This window comes from Schistocerca nitens, chromosome 5 (assembly GCF_023898315.1).
Source record: "Schistocerca nitens isolate TAMUIC-IGC-003100 chromosome 5, iqSchNite1.1, whole genome shotgun sequence".
Taxonomy (NCBI): domain Eukaryota; kingdom Metazoa; phylum Arthropoda; class Insecta; order Orthoptera; family Acrididae; genus Schistocerca; species Schistocerca nitens.
The window spans coordinates 293468810-293491192 of record NC_064618.1 but is presented as its reverse complement, the minus strand read 5'-3'; the positions used below and the strand labels follow the sequence as shown (position 1 = coordinate 293491192).

Sequence of the window (22383 nt, the reverse complement as noted above, 5' to 3'; positions counted from 1 at the left end):
AATGTATAGAAAGCAATGCTCAGTACTTTGAATAAAATGTTTTTACTTTTCAATTAAAAATTAGTGTTTCATTTTTACTCACTCACTCACTCACAAAAAAAAAAAAAAAAAAAAAAAAAAAACACGCTCATTTCATACCGGTACACCTGGTACATTATAAACAATATACAAAGCTCTTTCTTCTCCTCAATTTTTTATCAACTGTAAGAATTGTTCATTTTTGTGGCACCACCATATATTGACTTGCTATGTTTCTTGTTCAAATTTATTTCCTTACCTGTGAGGACAGTGCAGGTTCAGGTGATGCAGGGGTACTACATGTCAGACCTTGAATTTTAAGGGTTTCTGCTATCCTCAAAAATCCTTGCATTGCTTCTGTGTTTATGGTAACTTCACCATGATACATAAAATGAATTAACGCTTCAAGATCATCATATCTCACATTTGTAAGTATAATTATTGGGTGTGGATGCTTGTTTTCTTCAAATAGATCCTGAAACAATGAAATATTAAAAATGACAATATTATGAAAAGGATAGATTGCTATTCATCATATGGTGGAGATGCTGAGTCGCAGACAGGCACAACAAAAAGACTGCTATAACTAAGCTTTCGGCCAGAAGGACTGCTTCTGAATAAGACACGATATATACACACATTCACACAAACACACACACATGACGAGCGTCTCTGACTGCCGAGGCTAGACGGTGAGCAACAGTACATGATGGGAGAAGCAATCTGGGGATCTGGGGGGGGGGGGGGGGCGGTGAGGTACACACTGAGGTGGGGAGCAGAAGAGATAGCAGGGTAAGGGTGGGGGATGGTAAAGTGCTGCTTGTGGGAGCATAACAGATGAGGTAGAAAGAGGGTAGGGGAGGTAGGTGCAGTCAGGAGGTTAGATGGAGGGCGGGGGAGGGGCAGAAAAGGAAAGCAGTAAAATGAATTTGAGTGTGTTGGTGGAATAGAAGGATGTGTAGTACTGGGGTGGGAACAGGGAAGGAGATAGGTGGCTGGAGGACAGTGGCTATGGTTTGAGGCAGGGGAGGTTAGTGAAACATAGAATATACTCTCTGTGTGTGTGTGTGTGTGGGGGGGGGGGGGGGGGGCACCACACCTGCACAATTCAGAAAAGCTAGTGTTAATAGGAAGGATACAGATGGCTCAGGCTATGACGTGTGGTCATTGAAGCGAAGAACTTTGTGTTGGGCAGTGTTCTCAGCAACTTGGTGGTCCAGCTGGTTCTTGGCACAGCTTGTCAGTGGCCATTCATGTGAATATACAACTGGTTGTTGTCATGCCCACACAGAACACAGCACAGTGGTTGCAACTTGGCTTGTAAACCACATGACTGCTTTCACAGGTAGCCTTGCCTTTGATGGGATAGGTTTTGCTTGTGGCTGGACTGAAGTATGTGGTTGTGTGGTGGAGGTTGCATGGGACAGGTCTTGCATCTAGGTCTGTTACAGGGGTATGAGCCATGATCCATGAGGCAAGGGTTTGGGAGCAGGGGTTGAGTAGGGATGGGTAAGGATATTGTGTAGGTTCATTGGGTGGCAGAATACTACTGTGGGAAGGTTGGGAAGGATAGTGGGTAGGACATTTCTTATTTCAGGGCATGACAAGAGGTAGTCTAAATTCCATCCTGGACTTCCCATTGTTTGAAAAAATTGAAATGAATAGATAACATTTCCAACAGGTATGAATTAATAATGTCTTGAATGCTGAATATTCCACAGTCTTCACAATGACGCAACAGAGCTGCATTCCTAACTTTAATGGTCATCGAATCTTTGACAATGACTGAGGGCATAGACAACCATAATATGTATTTAATGGACAGGAAGCTAACAGCTGGGAGGGAGAGGAAGCAATGGAATGGGATTGTAATGTGGCACCAGCATGCCTTCCACATTACATGTAGGACACATTGTTTTTGAGGATGAAGGGTTTATTATGAAGTCTTCTGTCGCATATGCTTCCATATGCTGCTCTAGGCAAAATTTCTGAATGTTTATGTTCTTAAATTTATGACAATTCTCGAAGAATATGGCACCTTCTTCTTCTCCATCTATGCTTTACAAAATTGAGATGTTAACCTAAATTCTACAAAACACTTAACACATCTGTACCAGAGGTTACATGATTTCCAGAGAGGCAGGTTACATCAACTAGATTTGATGATTACAGCAATGCAGGTAAGAAATTCATTAATTTAATATTTTGATACAATGACAGCCGGCCTTTCACATTTCTTTGATAATAAAGGGTGAAGGGTAGAACTAAATTTCTACCGATTGCTGAAAAATTTTAACCAACAGCTCTTTGCACAGGTGCAGTATGCCAGGATTATATTTATTTTCTCTCTCCATCTGAAGATTCACTTCAATCTTAACTTCTCTTAAAATTTTATTTCCTTCTGTCCTTATCCTGCACTTTTAATAACTGGTATTTTCTTGACAGTGCCTCCATCCTTAAGTTATCTGCTATTGGCTCAACTTATTCACTTTTTCCTTTCTTGCTGATGTGAAGGTAATGCGCAGCAATATGCCATCTACTGATGCAATCAACAGGAATCATACTAAAATGTGATCCTGCACATGACATAAGCAGCCATTCTAATACCACATTAAATCTCCTGACAGAGTGCAAATGAGGTTGGTCATGGTGTCTCAGAACAGACACAAACACAACATTAATATGTCTCGATACTGATGCAGTCTTTACCAGGTCACACACTAGATTATTCTCCGGATCTCTGCCAGTATTATTGTCTGGCCCACCCACTGTAATCACAGTGTCATCATTGATGAAGTCTTTAAAACATGATCCTAAATCCTCTGTCACTTGACCAAGACCAGCACTAGGTTTAAAACAATTTGTGACCTGGTATTCTGATCCTTGTTCATCCTCAAAAAGTTGGTCCCCATCTCTAGAGATGAGAACTAACTAAACAGAAATTTCTCTTTATTGACTTCCCTTCATTCTTACTTTTCAATTCATTACTGAAAGTCTGTTGTGTTCTGCCTACAGCTACACCTCCCTGAGACTCAGTTTCTAACTGAAGCAACAGGTCAAACGTATGTTTCACATTCACCAAAATGTGATTAGATGAAGTTCTAAACCAGTTTCTTCTGTTACCTGTTGTACCTCTTTAACTCGTCCAGATCTTTCCAAGCCTTGTATAATTCTGCCTGAAAAGCAATTATTTTCCCTTACTGTTTCACTATGTTTCTATCCCTACTACCCAGCCTACACAACCACTCGAGAGTTATTTACTTCCCCAATTCCCAAGCCACTACTGTGACTCCAGCAGAAAAACTATAGCATCCATCACACCTTATCACATAACTAACAATTCTATGGCAAATTATTAACTTCTCATGGATGGGCTTCATAGTCATGTAGTACTTCTTTTAACACTATAATCACATTGACTGCAGAAATTATTTTTACTATTGCAACTTTGGTCTTAAGGCCATTATCAAGTGGTGCACTACAAAAAGACTGTGGTTTGACACACGTGCAACTCCAGAAATCCTCCAACATGTACATATCATTGTCATATCTGAGCCTTTTTTACTTTTAACATCCTTCACATGTGTTCCAATAAACCACTGTTTACAGGGGAAATGAGGCATTTCAGGCAGGCAAACTTTCTTAAATTACAAAAGCCAAATGAATTCCACAAGGAGAAAAGGGCTGACAACCAATATGATCTTTTAAGATTTCATCTGAAGAGAAAAACCAGGTAAGATGAAGAGTAAAAATAAAGCAGGCATTAAAAAGCAATAAAATACCTTGATGTGGGGGAAGTACAGCCTTGAAAACAAATACAGGCCACCCAAAGGGAAATCTTGTGATGAGAGGTCAGCTTCCGCATCCAACCAGAAACCCCTCCTTTTCTCTGTAGAAGACTGACTGAATGCTTATGTCACTGAATGGTAAAAGTAAGTGATGAGACCACAGTGATAAACTTCAAATGATGGTACATAAATTGATCTCGGGAATAAAACTTGAAACCAGATCTACCACTTGGGTGCAGTCATCTAACAACATACATAATACGCTAAAAGTCCACAAGCTTTAGTATTTACTACAGAGCAATGAAGTTGGGGCACTAACAGGATATGGGCAACTTAAAGGGGGGAGGAGGGGGGGGGGGGACTGACCACGCACATGATGACAATTGGCTGTGTCTTGTCACCTAAGAGAGGTGACCATGAGTCAGGCAAGAACAGTTAATACTGAGTCGACAGAGGGTGATAGATCATCTTTGGGATTGGCAAAACGAAGACACCACATAGCCTTTAAACTTTTTATTGCTTGTACTTTTTCTTAGCAGAGATTACATGCTATTTACTATTCAAAGCCTCAAAAAGCTGATGATGCAAGATCTCAGCATCCCATCTACAAGGTGTCTGTCTTGACAGCCTCCTTTGTTAACTGACCAGCAAGCTCATTCACCAGAATCCCAATATGTATTGGGGTCCAAATAAGTACAACTGATGTCTTGGAACCATGGAGATCAGAAGGAAAACAGTGACAATATTACAAAAGGGATGGTTGCTACTCAAATATAGTGAAGATGCTGAATCGCATATGGGCACAACAAAAAGATTGTCAAACATAGCTTTCAGTCAAACAGACCTCAGTCGGAATTAAGACAACACACACACACACACACACACACACACACACACACACAATCACAGTCTCTGGCTGCCTAGCCCATAGTCTGGCCTAGGCAGCCAGAGACTGTGAGCATGTGTGTATGAGTTGTGTCTGCATGAATGAGTGAGTGTGTGTGCGCGAGTGTACGTGTTTTTTTTATTATTTTTTTTATTTTGTTGAAAGCTTTGTTTGACAGTTCAACATCTCCACTATATGGTGAATAACAACTAGAGCTTTGTAAAGGGCGTAAAGCAGTCTGCAACTCAGGAGATGTTACTGAGGAAGCAGAGAGTGTTTAGCTTCGACTGACACTCCTTTTTGAACTGACAAATGTGCTGGCCATGTCACCGAGGCATCACAAAAAGTCCCAATAAATCAGACAACTCTACCAAACTTCTACATCAGCAGAATCCCATAACACATGTTTTGACAATGGGAAATTGGAAACCATGGGGGAAGGCTCTAGACTGCAAGATTCTTATGGCACTCTGTGGCTAGGTTTCCGCAATACTCATGATTAAGGAAGAGCAGTAAGCATGAGGGTGATTTACATATGAAGAGTAATTGCACCAGTGTACTTGCAAGCAGTTCCGAATGGTATGGTGGAGTGGAGGATTGGAGGTTGGCGTTTTAGGGAGGGAGAACCAGCTAGGTTTGCTGCTCTACCCTTTTATGGCCTCAGTACTGCCATGAGTGAACAAGATGTTCCTTCATTTGTTGTGCAACATAAAATCATAAAGTTTTTAACCTATGGGCATAAGCCCAGAGGTGTTAACTTGCTTGAAGGCACAGTTTGGGAAGGTTACACTGTCCCAGAACCGAGTGTTTACTTGGGCCAGACAATTTAAAGGTGACTGAGAAAATGTAGAAAATGAGGGTCATACTCAACGCCTAATGTCAAGTTTCACAGATGACAACACCTGTGCAGTCCGAGAGCTTACTGAAGGTGATCGAAAGTGTGCTGTAAAAGAAATCACAGCAGAAATATCATCATTGGGAGCATTCATACCATTATCAGTGGATAGGTTGGCTTTTGAAAAATTAGTGCTTGATGGGTTCCGAAGTTAACAGAATAACAAAAAAAGGTGAGGTTGGAAATCTGTGAGAGACTTCTGAATCGATTAAGGCAAGAAGAGGAAGATTTTATGGAGTGAATAATCCCATATGATGAGACCTGAGTCCATCATTACGCTACATAACCCAAAATGTCAAGGAGTGGAGAAGAATGGATAAAGCCTATCCAGTGAAGACCAAACTCACATCTGGATAAATTCATGCAACTATGTTTTTAGACTACAAAGGAGAGTTACTCGTTGACTTTCTTCATGATCGACATACGGTGCATGCAGGTTACAATTGCCAGTTGCAAATGTCAGCAAAAGCTGCCTACCAAAACAAAATCAAGGAATGCACACAAGAGATGCCATGCTTCTCCATGACAACGCTAAGCCTCACACCACGAATTGGACAAGGGACAAATTGGAGGACATGCACTGGGAAACACTTCACCACTTTAAAGTCCAAATTTGTCCCCCCCACCCACTACCCCTCCCCTCTGCTCCAACCATTATTTTTTGTTTATGTACATAAAAAAATCACTTGGAGGGGAATGATTCACAAACAATGAAGACGTCAAGAAGCATGTGCGCAATTTGTTGATGATGTGCCCTCGAATTTTTTACAAACGCAGAATGTTCAGGCTTTCAAATCGCTGGAAAAAGTGTGTGGAGTGTGCAGCAGGATATGTAGCTAAAGGTCTCAGGTGTGTAAATGATTATTCAATAAATCTATACAATGCAATTACTGTTCATATTTGACTCACCCTTGTATAAGAGTCACAAATGAATGTGGACAGTGTGATGACATTCCCTAGCTTCCAAATGCTGGTTGGCTGATTTGAGGGGGGGGGGGTGGAGAGGGGGGGGGGTGCGTAGTTGGGGTGGTGGTTTAGTTAAATAGACGAACCAATGAGGTCATCAGTACCTTGATCCAAGAGTGGGGCATCTGGAAGCAGAGATGTTCATTGAGAATGTTTTCTGATTTAGTTGGGAGATTCATAACAGTAAGACCGAGAAGGCTTAAAATGCAATGGACATCGTCAGTAATAAAAGATTAAAGAGACAGAGAATTCAGCAGATGGGTGTGCCTGCACGGCTCTGAAACTGACAAGAAATGTCCCACCAATAGCTGCCCGAAGTCAAGAGCACGCACCATTCAACAAAGTGCAACACTCAAAATAGAAAATTGGGCCAAGCAGAAAGGAAGCAACCCAAATCAAAGCAATTAAAACAGACTGAAAGAGGGGTGAAAGAGTAGCCTGGTCAATGAGGTGGGATTGGGGATTCTGAAGATCTTGTACACAGCGAATGACGCCCCATCTCCAACCACCCTGGCCGTGCACCAGAGGTAGATTAAAACAAGCACTTTTACCCAGAATGCTGTCGGTGTAGAAGATACTAGCACCCTGGAGCTCTTGAAGAATTGGACATAACAGATACTGAAAGGGCATGGGGGCAACTTAGACTTTAGAACCTTTGCAGAAGTCAGTCTAACCTGTGGCCTGGGACAATCCAAGTGGGGGGAGCACAAGAAAATGTGGGGTGCACAATCTACATCTATACTCTGCAAAGCACTGTGAGGTGCATGGAAGAGGGTACATCGAACTGTACCACTTATTATGTTTTCTTCCTGTTTCATTCATGTAGATGCTTCTGCAAATGCTGTAATTATTCTAATCTTATCCTCACAATGCCTATGTGAGCCCTGGCCGTAGTATATTCCTACAGTAATGTTTTAAAGCTGGTTCTTGGAACTTTGTTAATAGACTCGCTAGAGAAAGAGTATGTCTATTTTCAAAAGTTTTCCAATACAGTTCCTTCAGTATCTCTCTTACACACTGCCATGGCTTAAACAAATCTGTGACCATTTGTGCTGACCTTTTCTGTATACATTCAATATCCCCTGTTAGTCCTGTGTGGTATGGGCCCCACACACTTGAGCAATATTCTACAACCAGTTGCACGTGTGATTTGTAAGCAATCTCCTTTGTAGACTGATAGCACTTCCCAGTATTCTGCCAATAAACCACAGTTGACCACCTGCTTTACTGACAACTGAACCTATGTAATCATTCCATTTCACATCCCTACAAATGTTACGCCCAGGTGCTTGTATGGGTTGGCCGGTTCCAACAGCGACTCACTGACATTATAGTCACAGGATACTACGTTTTTTTCATTTTGTAAAGTGCACAGTTTTACATTTCTGAACATTTACGGCAACTTGCCAATCTTTACAACACATTGAAATCTTAGCAAGAGCTGACTAAAAAATTATGCAGCTTCTTGTAGACAGTACTTCACAGTAGGTAACTGCAAAATCTGCAGAAAGTCGGAGGTTACTATTAATATTGTCTGCAAGGTCATTAATATACAAGACTCTTCCATGGGGTACACTCGAAGTTAATTCTATATTTGATGATGACTCTCCATCCAAGATAATGTGTTGTGTCCTCCCTACCTGAAATTCCTCAATCCACTCACATATTTCACTTGATACCCCATATGATCAAAATTTTCATAATAAGCATAGGTGTGGTATTGAGTCAAATGCTTTTTGGAAATCAAGAACTACTACATCTGACTGCCTTGATCCCGAGCTTTCAGTATGTCATGCAAGAAAAAGGTGAGTTGGGTTTCACATGATCGATGTTTTCGGAATCCATGCTGGTTGACATTGAAGTGGTTTTTTGTTCAAGATACCTCATTATGTTTGAGCTCAGAATATGTTCTAAGATTCTACAACTAATTGATGTCAAATACACCGGCCAGTTTGAAACTGGACACTGGCCAGTAGTTTTATGGATTACTTCTTGCAGAAGGGTGTGACCTGTGCTTTTTTTGAAGAACTGGGCATGATTCTTTTTTCGAGGGATCTACAATAGATTATAGTTAGAAGAGGGGCTAAATCAGTCGCAAATTCAGTATAGAATCTGACAGGAATTCCACCGGGGCCTGAAGCTTTATTCAATTTTAATGATTTCAGCTGTTTCTCAACACCACTGACACTAATACTGATTTTACTCACCTTTTCAGTGGTACGAGGATTAAATTAGGGCAATTCTGCTGGGTTTTCCTTTGAAAAGGGACATTTGAAAATGGAGTTAAGAATTTCAGCTTTTGCTTTGCTACCCTCAATTTCAGTTCCTGTCTCATTCGCTATGGACTGGATACTAACTTTGGTGCCACCATCAACCTTTACATATGACTAGAACTTCTTTGGGTTTCGTGAAATATCATTTGACAATATTCTGCTAAGGTATTCACTGAAGGCATCATGCATTGCTCTCTTGACAGCCAAATGTGTTGCATTCAGCCTCTATCTATCTATGGTCCTATGCTTTTACACATATTACGCAGTAGTCTTTGCTTCTTTATTAGTTTCTTTACAGTGGCTGTACACCATGGAGGTTTCCTGCCATTCTGAACTTTTCTACTGGGTACATATCTATTCAGTGCTTGGTCAACTATTCTTTCAAACTTGAGCCATAGTTCCTCTCCACACTCCTGCCTGGTGCTGAAAGTTTTAAAGTTCTTCATTGAGATGTGACAGTGCTCATTATTTATCTAGTTTTCTGAACATATATATTTTTCTGCCTGTTTTATTTGTCCTTTGTACTTTTGTAATCATTGCTGCCACAACTGCATCATGGTCACTGGTACCAGTTTTGATGTGGACATCCTCAAAGAGGTCATGTCTATTTGTTGCCATTACATCCAATATATTTCTTATCATACTGGGGTTCCTAACTAACTATTCTAGTTAGTTTTCAGAGAAGGCACGTAGCAATGTTCCACTGAAGGTCTTACCACACCCCTACCACTAACAAAACTGTAATTTTCCCAATTAATTGATAGATAATTAAAAAGTCTCCACTGATGATTACAGTATGATTTGGGAACTTGTGTACGAGTGAACTGAGGTTTTCTCTGAAGTTTTTGGTTACATCAGGAGATGAGTCTGGTGGGCGACAGAAGGACGTAATTATCATCAGCCTACTAGGGAATGGGAGATGGAGACTTTGGCAGAGGGAAGCAAGGCGCATTCCAACTGGTAGTCTGACCCAAGGAAGATTATCAGGATGACAACACTCCTTGTGTGTATGAAGACGGGGATGAATGGGATGATCAGGGAATTGTCGACTGATAATCACATAGGAGACCAATAGCTGGTACCATTGAATCTGAAGGGGGAAGATCCACACTTCAGTAGCGAGACTGTCCGCGGAATTAGTCTGAAAGGTATGAATGGCCAGACGCACACCACGATGGTGGATTGGATCTAACAGTTTTTTAAAGCTGAAGGAGGTGCCGAGCCATAAACTTCCAACCATAGTCTTGTCAAGATGAAACCAGGTTCCCAGGTTCCGGCAAATACGGATAACAGCACCACAATCTTCAGCCAAAGATAAAGATGCATGGGCAAGGAAGCAGAGAGCGTTAAGCTTGACATGAATATGGGGCAGTGAAATGGGACTGTGCTAAGAAAGTCCAGGTGCTGGGTATCTAAATAGAATTCCAGGTCAGCACGGATGGTGGTACAATGGCAAAGATGCATGACCCGCATTTTTGTAGGAGAGAATTTGAAACCATGGGAGAGAGCCCATGCAGAGGTCCACTGGATGGCTCCTTGGAACTTGCGTTCAACAGAGCATATCAAGGGAAGCTGTATCAAATGTAAAAGCTGTCAACGTACAACACTTCATCCAACAGATGACACAAACCTATTAATGGCAGTAAGGAAAAGGTTGACACTCAACACAGAGTCCTGTGGGGTGCAATTCTCTTGGACCCATGGGGAGTCGAGCGAAGAACTGTCTACCTTGGGAAACTGGTGTGATAAAAACTGATGAATAAAGATTAGCAGGGGGCCACAAAAGCCCTAGTCACAGAGGGCGAATAAAATGAAAATGCCAAGTGGTGGTGTACACCTTATGTAGGTTAAAGAAGACTGTGACAGGGTGTTGGCATTAAGAAAAAGCCTATTGAATTGCTATTTTAATTGAAGCAGATGGTCAGATGCGGTTCGTCCTCCAGGAAACTACACTGATAAGGGGACAACGGGCCCCCGAGTTTCAACTACCCAGCAATCCTTTTAAGCAGCTTACAGAGTACTTTGGTCAGGCTAATTTTCTGGCAACTGTTGAGTGATGCTGGGTTCTTGCCTGGCTTAAGGATTACTATCTCGCCATTGCGAGGGTAAGGTACCTTGGAACCAAAGGCAGTTGAGGAGCCTGAGGAGATGTTGCCTTTGACGAACATTCAGGTGTTGGATCATCTGACTGTGAACTGAATCATGGACTGAAGTAGTTTCAGTCAGTGAAGCATTCATTATAGGATTCAGCCTGATGAGGAGTGAAACATAAGCGGGTGTTTTCAACTTGTTGCTTCAGCATTGGAAAGGAAGAGCACACTGATGCTGTTGCAAAGTGGTCTGCAAGAACAGATGAATTGGAACGAATACCATGCTGTAGGACAAAACCTGGGACAGCTGTTGAGCACTGGTGGCCTGTAAGACCTAGGGGCTTGGCCCACACCTGAGATGAGGAGGCATATGTCTCCAGAGAGGAGACATTGCACTCCCAGCATTCCTTCTTATTGCTTTTAATTAAATACAAGCCTAAGCACAATGTCACTTAAAAGTGATATGATTGGTCTGCGAAGGAAGTCCTTTGAACTGTTGCATGACTAATCAGCGATCCTGAATAGCTATTGCAATGTCTTTGGTGCACCATGTCACCAGATGTACTCCCCCACAGAGGATTGTGTACACTGACATCCCAAGCAGGAGAAAAGGGGGAAAGTTGTTGGATTAATGACGTCAATTTACAAATCCACTGAATGATCACTTTACTAGTGGCCATGCAGGTGACCTTCCCTGGATGATCCACACTTCTGTAAAATTTGGAAAAGGAGTTTCAAGTCAAACCCAACAAGGGTACCATACAGTTAAGAATGAAAAGTTGTAGAAGTGAAGAAAACAAGTGTGCAAAACCACAAACCAGATCCAAACACAACTGCTACCAAGAAAACCATCCAACAGAAAGGCATGGGGGAAAAAACAATAGTAAAAGGATAGCCTGGCAGCACCAAAAGGGAAGTAGCGCTGCAAGGAATGGGGCCTGTGGTGGCCAAGTACATACTCACAAGGGAGATACAAGCCCCCTTGAGGGGGGTGAACCTGTTGATTGTTGTCAGAAAAAGAATAACATTCAGTGTTGGTGCATGGGGGACTATTTTACAGTGTACGGAAGGTACTTGTAATATGTCAACTCTAACACAAAACAACTAGTGAACAGCTAGTGACACACACACAACACACACACCAAGAGAGAGACAGAGAGAGAGAGAGAGAGAGAGAGAGAGAGAGGGAGAGAGAGGGGGGGGCCTCTAAAACCCCCACTTGTCGTACAGCTTGTACAGTATGGTAAGGCTGTGGTACTGCCATGTGGTGTCATTGACTTCTCTTAAGTCAAAGAAGACATCAATGAGATGTTGGCAACTGGAAAAAGCCAAACTTATAGGGCTCCAGGTGAATTAAGTGGTCAGTTGGGGGACAGGTCCTCCAAAACTTGCAGTGACAGTTGGACAAGATACCAACACAGCTACTAGTTCACTATTTTTCGAATAACTTACAAAGAACATTTATGAGGCTTATGGTCTACATCTGTCAATCTTACATGGCTTTTTACCTGGTTTCAGGACAGACAATAGTGCTTTCCCTTTCCTGGGTTGGGAACTCACCCTCACAGTAGAAGCAATTCAAGATCACAAGAATGTGATTGTTGTGACTCGCCGATCTTTCAAAGTGCCGCCGCGCAGTTACGCGCGTCCTCTACATGCGGCGATGTCTGCCAGCCATGCAGCAGCAGCCCCACCTAAGCAGCCAGCCAGCCAGCGGCCACTAGACTTGGACTCAGTTATGATTTGACTGTTAAAGTGTACACACGTCTTACTCTGTTTACTTGATCTGTGACTTTCATGTATTGCGTCTTCCTTGAAATATATTTGTTCAACTTGAAGTTAATACAATTGGTGACGAGGTAGTGATTTTTCTTTTCCATTGTTGACCCACATGTTTCCATGGCTACTTTAGTGCAACTATTGCAAGGTCTCATAGAACAGCAAATGCTTCTCACAAATGCGATTCGAGATTTCGTCGTGGCATCAAATGCGGGGCGTCTCTCGTCATTGTCTCTACCTCCTTTTCCTCCTTACGACGAGACGGCGGTAGACTGGTCTCATTACGAAAAACGTCTTCGACAGCACTTCTTAGCATTTCATGTTGTGGATGAACAAACATGTAAGTCTCTGTTCCTTTCATGGATTTCACCTCAAATGTATTGGTTGTTGTCGCAATTGGCTCCTTTGAAAGATCCTGCATCTTTGTCCTTTGCTGAAATGTGCTCACTTCTGTCTATCTATTTTCAAAAGCAAACGCATTTGGTAGCCTCTCGTGTTGCCTTTTATCGTTGTCAAAAACAACCAAAGCAATCCTATTGCACTTGGGCTGCTTAACTTCACGGCCTCAGTAGAAAGTGTCAATTTGTTACTGAAGCTCACAAAGAATCCTACGCCGATTCCATGGTAAGGGATGCTATTATCTGATTGGCGCCCGACAAAGAAGTTAGGCAACGTGCCCTTCAGTTGGCAAATCCGACTCTAGATGAAGTCCTATCCATCGCTCAGTCTTTTGAAATTTCTTGCGCCACTGGGGCGCAAATAGAGGCATGGGGCGACGTCGGGGAAATACAACCTCTGTGCGATGTTGACGAAGCGTGTGGCGTGTCCCCGCCGGCCGACGTGGCCGCAGTACGCTCCCAAGTGCAGCCTCGGCCTAACCGTAAACAAACCTCTAAGAAACTGCAGCAAAACCCACAGCAACTTCCTTCATGTCCGTGGTGTTTTACGAAACATTCACGAGAAGATTGTCCACAACGTTGGGCCATGTGTCACAAATGCAAAAAAAAAAAAAAAAGGGTCATGTGTCATCTGTTTGCAAATCCGACCGCATACATGATGTTCATGAACATGATGCTGATTCTGATTCTGTGTTGTCTGTCAATTGTAGTTCTTTCCTTTCAGGGAAGTTATTCCTCACTGTCCAAATACTTGGTCGAGATGTTCGCATGCGGGTGGTTCTGCTGCCACTATCATCAATTCTCAGACGTATCTTCAGTTGGGTTCTCCACTCCTGTCACTTGTCACTAGGCAATTACGGACTTACAATAAACAGAAGATTTCTCTCTTGGGACAATTTGATGCTGAGGTATCTTACAAATCTGTCGTTCGCACTGTTCCCATATTTGTGGTCGACCATAGTAACGCGGAGAATCTTTTTGGTTTTGATGCCTTTCGCGTTTTTGGGTTCTCCATAGATGATTCTGTCAATATCGTCTCTGATGCTATTCCTTATGCTCAATTGGATTCCTTGTCGACGACATTTTCGTCCCTTTTTTCTCCTGGGTTAGGCCGTGCAAACGACTTTGAAGCTCATATCACGCTCAAACCCACTGCTTGGCCTAAGTTTTGTCGGACTCGGCCCATTCCTGTGGCCCTTCGTGATCAGGTCAAACGGGAGCTGGATTGTCTCACTGCTTCAGGGGTCTTGCTTCCTGTCACTTCCAGTGAATGGTCCTCTCCTGTCGTTGTCATTGCTAAGCCAAATGGTGATATTCGTCTCTGTGGCGATTTCAAAGCCACTGTAAATGCTCAATGCCTTATCGACACTTACCCTATGCCTTGACCTGAAGAATTGTTCACTAAACTTGCTGGAGGCCAGTATTTTTCTAAACTTGACCTGTCAGAAACTTATCATCAACTTCCTCTTGAAGCTGCTTCCCGGCAGTTTCTGGTCCTTGGCATGCCTTTCGGCCTCTATCAATACCAACGATTGCCATTCGGGGTTGCCAGCGCCCCTGCTCTATTTCAGCGATTCTTGGAACAATTATTGCTCACTGTTCCTGGGTGTATAAATTACATGGACGACATTGTTGTCACTGGCTCCACCACTGACGAACATCTTCAAAATCTCCGCACACTTTTTCATGTCTTACAGACTGCCAGTCTTAAGTGTAATATTCAGAAATCACAATTTTTTCAGGCATCTATCACGTACTTGGGGTTTCAACTCTCTCGGGATGGTATTCGTCTGCTTCAGCAAACTGTCGCTGCAATTGATGCCATTCCTCGCCCTACATCTGAAGGAACTGTGGGCCTTCTTGGGGAACATAGCACACTATCACAAGTTTTTACCATCTGCTGCTTCAGTGGCTCAGCCGTTGCATCGCCTGTTGCATAAAAACGTGCCTTTTCACTGGTCCGCGTCATGCGATGCGGCTTTCCAGAAATTGAAGACTATGCTGAAACAGGCCCTGTGCCTGGCTACTTATCGACCTGGCCAACATCTTGTTCTTGCCACGGACGCCTCTCAATATCGGGTTGGTGCAGTCCTTGCGCACCATTTTTCTGACGGTTCTGAACAGCCCATTGCTTATGCCTCCAAAACGCTCACGGGTGCCCAACAAAAGTATTCCCAAATTGAAAAAGAAGCTTTGGCCATTATTTATGCTCTTCATAAGTTTGGTGTTTTTCTCTATGGATCCAAATTTCATCTTGTTATGGATCACAAACCACTTGTTTCCTTGTTTCATCCATCAACGTCACTTCCCGACAAGGCTGCACACCGCCTCCAGCGTTGGGCTCTTTACTTGTCTTGTTTCAATTATGAGATTCATTTCCGGCCGACGGCTTAACATGCGAATGCTGATGCACTGTCTCGCCTTCCCATGGGTCCTGGTCTGGCATTCGATAGGGACGAACTTTTGTGTTTCCACCTGGATGTTGCCGAGCAGCGGGTTGTGGACAGGTTCCCCATCACCAGGGACCGGCTGGCGGCTGCTATGGGTTCTGACCCTACCCTCTCCCGGGTTTTATGCTGTATTCAGAAGGGTTGGCCAGATCGTCCGTCCACTAAGACTTTGGATCCGTTGCGGAACTACTACACTTTGTGTTACCGCCTCACGGCTAGGGATGGTGTTATCCTCCTTTCCACCGAAAATGGTTCGCTGCGTGTTGTGGTACCTGTGTCTTTGCGTGCTTTGGTCTTGTGCCTCCTTCACCAAGGGCACTGGGGTGTCTCTCGCACAAAATCTCTGGCGCGCCGTCATGTGTACTGACCCGGCATCGACTCTGAAATCGCACACATGGTCGCTGCCTGCGGCCCTTGAGCGTAACAGCCCGCCACCCCGAAGTCATCTTTGTCACCGTGGCCTTCACCTGAGAAGTCCTGGGAGCATATTCATGCAGACTTCACGGGACCTTTTTTAGGTACTTATTGGCTTCTCATTATTGACGCCTACTCTAACTTTCCTTTCATTGTCCGTTGCACGTTGCCTACCACCGCAGCAACCACCAACGCTCTAGCTCGCATTTTCTCTTTGGAAGGCCTTCCCTCTACTCTTGTTACTGATAATAGTCCGCAATTTGCCTCTTCCGATTTTGCTGATTTTTGTGTCCGTCATGGCGTCATGCATGTCACGGCCCCTCTGTTCCATCCACAGTCAAATGGTGAGGCTGAATGACTGGTTCGCACATTTAAGGCTCAGATGAGGAAACTCCTGACTTCTTCTGCTGCTGATGATGCGCTTCTCCAATTTTTTGGCTTCTTACCGTTTAACCTCCATGGGCGACCATAGCCCGGCTGAGCTCTTACATGGCCGACAGCCCCGCACGCTACTTCATTTTCTGTGGCCTTCCACCTCATGGCCGCGGGTGCCTTCGCTTGGCCGGTTCACCGCCGATGACCTTGTATGGGTACAGGGATATGGCAGGCGGCCAAAATGGAGTCCTGGCCGCATCTTACAACACCGTGGCCGACGCCTGTATGAAATCCAGACGGACACGGGTGTTGCAGTGCGTCATTCAGACAAGCTTTCGCCTTGTGTGCCTTCAATGCCTGTTCCGGATGCCGCTACACCACCTTCGGCTCTACCTGACACTCGGGATACTGGAATCTCTCATTACTCACAACGCAGTCCTCTCACGATCATATCGGTGCCAGCACAAGAACTGACGCCACCAGGAGACGTGCCCATGCAGGAACCAGATGACCATCATCTGTCGGAGCAACTCTACTCACCTCCTTCTCCTACGGACGTGGACACATTGCCCATGTCTCCTGTTGTAACAACCGGACTTGCCACAATGGGCAGATTGGTGCACGGGGCCCCAGCAGATTCGACCCCCACGTCTCCTGTCATCTCGACCCGTTATCATCGGGGACACTTTCGTCCGTACGGGAAGCCTCCTCCTCGAGACTTTACGGCTAGTCAAACAACACTTATGGACGTTAGCAATCTACAGGCCACCTCCATCAAGACCTGTGCAAAAATTTCAAAGGGGGGAAAAGTGTTGTGACTCGCTGATCTTTCAAAGTGCCGCCGCGCAGTTCGCGCGTCCTCTACATGCAGCGCTGTCTGCCAGCCATGCAGCAGCAGCGCCACCTAAGCGGCCAGCCAGCCAGCGGCCGCTAGACTTTTTGACTCAGTTATGATTTGACTGTTAAAGTGTACACACATCTTACTCTGTTTACTTGATCTGTGACTTCCATGTATTGCGTCTTCCTTGAAATATATCTGTTCAACTTGAAGTTATTACAGTGATGTTGCTCTTCAACAAACATAGCTCAAGATCGGTGTTATACCTTGTTTCATTACTGTGTCTCAGTCTGATGTTCTAACATCACTCCACAATGGTTTGAGGGCCTGGAATTACCCAGTAGGAGAGAACAAGAAAGCTGACAGGTCAATTTATTTTTTGTTTTATGGGCATTAGTCTGTGGCCTACGGCACATTTCTCTGCCTAACATTCCATATTCCAATGCTGGAGGCATCATCAGCAGTTACAATCTCAAATATACTTGGTAAGCTGACTTGTTTATATGTATCCCCCCCCCCCAACAGGCAGTTCGTGAGATCAGATGATTGCTCAAGACTGCAGAACCGCACCAACATGTTATGGAGATGGTAATGTGGCAGAGTTGGTGCTTTTTGCTTTGTTTAGCACTAAGGCCACTAACTTGTCTAATTTCAATCTTTCTTCTTTTCTGTTAAAGTTGTTTTTGTGCTTTTGAACATCTATGGCCTCTCTGTACATCATGGCATAATAATTTGATCTTGGTAACACTGTGGTACTGGAGAAATGAATTTGGTGGTTCCCTGGTTCCTGTGCATGATCTGCTACTGTTGATTTATCAATGTGCTTATCAGGCAATTGCTCTTGTGCTGCTTCCTGCAATTTCTGTATACACTTGACAGCATGTGTAAGGGATTTTATGTATTCCAGCCATGGCAAGTGTTCAAATATTTATCCACCTTTCTTGTTGGTTTGGGCACTGTATGAATACCATGTCTTCTGAATACTCTGCTGAAATGAACTGTGAATGTTTTTATGAACGAGAGAAAAACTCTATGTTCAGTTGGTTCTTCTTCACTAGAAGCTCCAGACTTTTTTGAGTTTAGTGCACTATTTTTATCTCTTTGTTTTGGAAAGCCATTTTTTGCGAAAGCAGTTCTTAAGTGATGGAGCTCATCCTACAAGATCCTACAGATCATTTTAGCATGGTACAAAAATGTTCGTATCAGTTCCCTTTTCTACTTAGGAAGGTGAGTGGAAGTTATGTGAAATTATCTACCCATGAAAATGGGCTTTCCATACTCCATAGACTTCATGCCATAAAGCTCTGTTGGGTTTTCAAAGTAACTGTAAACTAAAAATGAAATCTGACTTTTTTCTATTTTTCCACAGTCAACTTGACATTAGAATTAATATCACCCAGGAAATTTTGTACATCTGCAACTTACTTTTCTCCATGAGGTCATATAACAAAAGTATCATTAATATACCAAAACCAACATAAGGGTTTCTTCTTCACTGTCTGAAAGGTTGCTTCATCAAATTTTTCCATATAAAATTTGCAACAACTGCACTGAGTGCGATCACCATAGCCAAGCCAATCAGTTTGCACACTGAGCCGGCCGCTGTGGCTGAGCGGTTCTAGGCACTTCAGCCTGGAACCGTGTGACTGCTACGGTCGCAGGTTTGAATCCTGCCTCGGGCATGGATGTGTGTGATGTCCTTAGGTTAGTTAGTTTTAAGTAGTTCTAAGTTCTAGGGGTCTGATGACCTCGGAAATTAAGTTCCATAGTGCTGAGAGCCATTTGAACCATTTTTTTGCATACTGAATTTGTTTTCCCACTGAAAGTAATGTGATGAGAGATAAAGTTTAAAGAGATCCTTTGTGAAGATACTTCTCAACCGTGACATCACCTCATTAAGAGGAACTGTGGTGAATAGGGATAAAACATCAACACTTACCATATCACTTGGGCACATTAAAAATTTTAATTTTTCACAAAATGACCATAACCTTTAATATAAGTGTCTGTTTTTCATACGAATGGCTGTAGGTAAGAGCAGTGTTTGGCAATACCATAGGATGGACAATCAATAGTGCTAACATTTGATCTAAACAGCGTACAGGTTTGAATTTCTGGTGAAGCATACAATCTCAGTGGTAACGCTGCTGGTCTGATGAGTTCCTCTTTGTCAATGACAGAAATCAAAGAGGCTTTTATTAGCTTATTCGTTACCCTGAGACAGAAGTTGTGGGATCTTTCTTGAGCTCTAATCTTCCTAGTTCTAATGAACCAAATTTTATTGTGGTAGTCTTTTTTTTTTCATTTCCACTGTAGCACTGCCATTCTCTGCTGGAAGAATAGAATGTCTTTCCCAAAATTTAAATTTCGGAAAGTTTTCATCTCGACTTTTGTTAAGTTACTGCTAGGTGTTTACTCTTAAGCATTATCTTTGCTGGTTCCATGTGTAATCCATCTGCAACTGGTTTAAGTGAAAAACAAATTCCAGATTCAATATCAACATCTTATGTTGATATTCCAGCCAACATGGGTAGAGTGACAGTAGCAGTTTATGCACGAGAGCCCAGAAACCACCAAATTATTCCCTCCAATATTACGGTTTTATCAAGATCCAACGATTACTATGCTAGGATGTAAACAGAGGCCATAGAAATTCAAAAGAGCAAAAACAATTTTAGCTGAAAGAAGAAGAATTCAAATCAGACAAGTTGTGAGCCTTAGTGCTAAATAAAGCAAACAGTACCAACCTTTTCACACTAGAAGTTCCATAACACACATCAGTGCAACTCTACGATCTTAGGCTGCAGTCTAGCAACGTCACAAACGGACTGGATACTTGTAAACAGATCGGTTCATTAAGCTTGTTTGAAAGTTTAACTCCTTTCTGTGTCATTATCATAACTACTGACCTTGAAAAGTGGCTTTCAGTAATCACATGGCAAACATGGAAAGGGGGGGGGGGGGGGAGAGGGATGTCCAAGGGGGCTCCCACACAAAATTTTAAACATTGGAAGTGTGATTTAAGTCTTTAAACTCTACATTTCAGACACTTTGTGTCACTTGGTTTGGAAGCAGTTGTCAGAATTTTTCTTAGTAAGACGTGGTAGAAAAATAATTCCTACTCATGAAGGAAACATTACAATCTATAAAACATTAAATGTAATTGGAGAGGTAAAAAAATCTACTCACCATGCGGTGACAGAACACACCCATAAAAGAAAGTTGTAATTAGGCAAGCTTTTGGAGGCAGTGGCTCCTTCTTCAGGTAGAAGGGTTGAAGGGGAAGGAAGATGGATGAAGGAAAAGGACTGGAGAGGTATAGGCAAAGGGGTAGATTTCGGGAAAGTCATCCAGAACCATGGGTCAGGGGAGACTTAACAGATGGGATGAGAAGAAAAGACTGATTGTTGGGGACTGCATCGGATGAGATTTGAAAACCTAAGAGCTTAATGGTGGAAGACAGGGTAATATGTAGGACAGAGATTGCTGCTTAAATATTGCACATGAGTTAATAAGATTGAAAAGCTAAGTTCATTGTACGTAACAGAGGTGGGAGGGAGCAGTGAAAAATAGACAGGTCACCCAGAACTGCGGGTCAGGGGACACTTACTGCACAGGATAAGAAGGAAAAACTGATTTTTGTGGACTGCCAACGATCAATCTTTCCTTCTCATCCTGTGTGGTAAGTCTCTGCTGACTGGCAGTTCAGGATGACTTTCCTGAAATATACCCACTTTCCTAGACCTCTTCAGTCCTTTTCCTTCATCCCTCTTCCTTCACCTACAAACTTTCTGCCTGAAGAAGGAGCCACTGGCTCCAAAACCTTGCCTAATTACAACCGTCTTTTATGGGTGTTTTCTGCCGCTGCTTGGTGAGTAGATTTTTTATGTATCCTACTAAATTAAATGTTTTATAGATTGTAATGATTTCCTTCATGAGTACGAAGTAAATCTGTCTATTGTGCCAACAATCACTCTTTCCTTCTCATCCTGTGCGGTAAGTCCCCCCTTCCCGTGGTTCTGGGTGACTTTCCTTAAATCTATGCCTTCCACTAGACCTCTACAGTCCTTTTCCTTCAACCATCTTCCTTCTCCTTCATCCCTTCTGCCTGAAGAAGGAGCCACTGGCTCTGAAAGTTTGCCCAATTACAACCTTCTTTTATGTGTGTGGTCTGCTGCCACCTGGTGAGTAGATTTTCTATCTAACCAATTAAATTATTTTGTCAAAAATTTTCATTGTTATATAAAACATTTTAGTAGCACATGTTAAGAAAAATGTAAACAGCACATTTTCCGTATTTTTAAAACATCAGATTGTAAAATGTCTGTTTGCATAATTTTTTAGTAACTTAACATAAAGCCATAATTAAGGTGATAAATCCGTAACAATTACAGACAATCCATTATAGATGGCAACCATGCATTATAGCCTCTTCCAGTATTGGAAGACAAATCAGTATGCCAATAAATATCCCATGGATCATGATCTAATGCCTAGAAATAAAAAATAACCAAGGATGCAAGTACTGGCCATAAAAGCCTGCACTGTAAGATCAGTTTAATTAGCTGTCACTGTTAGCTCCCTATCAGTAAAGGGATATTACAGGGTAAAATCCACAGTTGCCCAGTGTTACTCACCCTCTAATGCTATAGTGGGTGGTACTTGTTCACTACAAACGTCTACGTACCAGTGTACATACAGCAGCTGAAACTCTTTTGGAACCAACTCTGTTTTTGAAGCAGGCAAAGCAGGGGTATGTTTCCTGAAAAGCAACACATATCACATTTGACTTTTTCTTGTCTCCTTTCTTCTTTTATTTTCCTTCTGGTTGGGAGGATGAGCAGACCATTCTGTTGCCACAGATTGTGTCTCCTTCATCCACTGGCTGGCAGCAGGCTGCAAGAAAGAGCCAGCCTAACAAGTGGGTCTAGAGGAAGGTAGCTCTTTTCTGGGGCATGAGTAGGAATATTTTATGGCTGCATGTGATGAACTCAGGTCCCCACTGCAGATGTAGTGGAAACAAGGTGATCAGGTGATCCTATTCCCCTCACAAACAGATTTATTCGAACTGCCATCAGGGCCTGGAATTGTGGGAGTCTTCCTTCACCCTTACTGTAAACAGGAACTTAGTTGTCATGTACATTTTCACTCAATTAGAACTGGATGAAGGCATTCAAATTTCTTCTTCAATTCAAAGCAAAAAAGATGGTCAA

General features: G+C 42.9%; 1 protein-coding gene across 1 annotated transcript in view; it reads right to left on the bottom strand.

Annotated features, from left to right (window-relative positions):
* The window catches only part of LOC126260136 (broad-complex core protein isoforms 1/2/3/4/5-like), an 88779-nt gene that overhangs the window by 34949 nt on the left and 31447 nt on the right, over positions 1–22383 (bottom strand). Inside the window, exon 3 of the mRNA XM_049957385.1 lies at positions 278–493. Coding sequence (XP_049813342.1) covers positions 278–493 — 216 coding nt within the window. The remainder of the gene's footprint in view (positions 1–277; positions 494–22383) is intronic.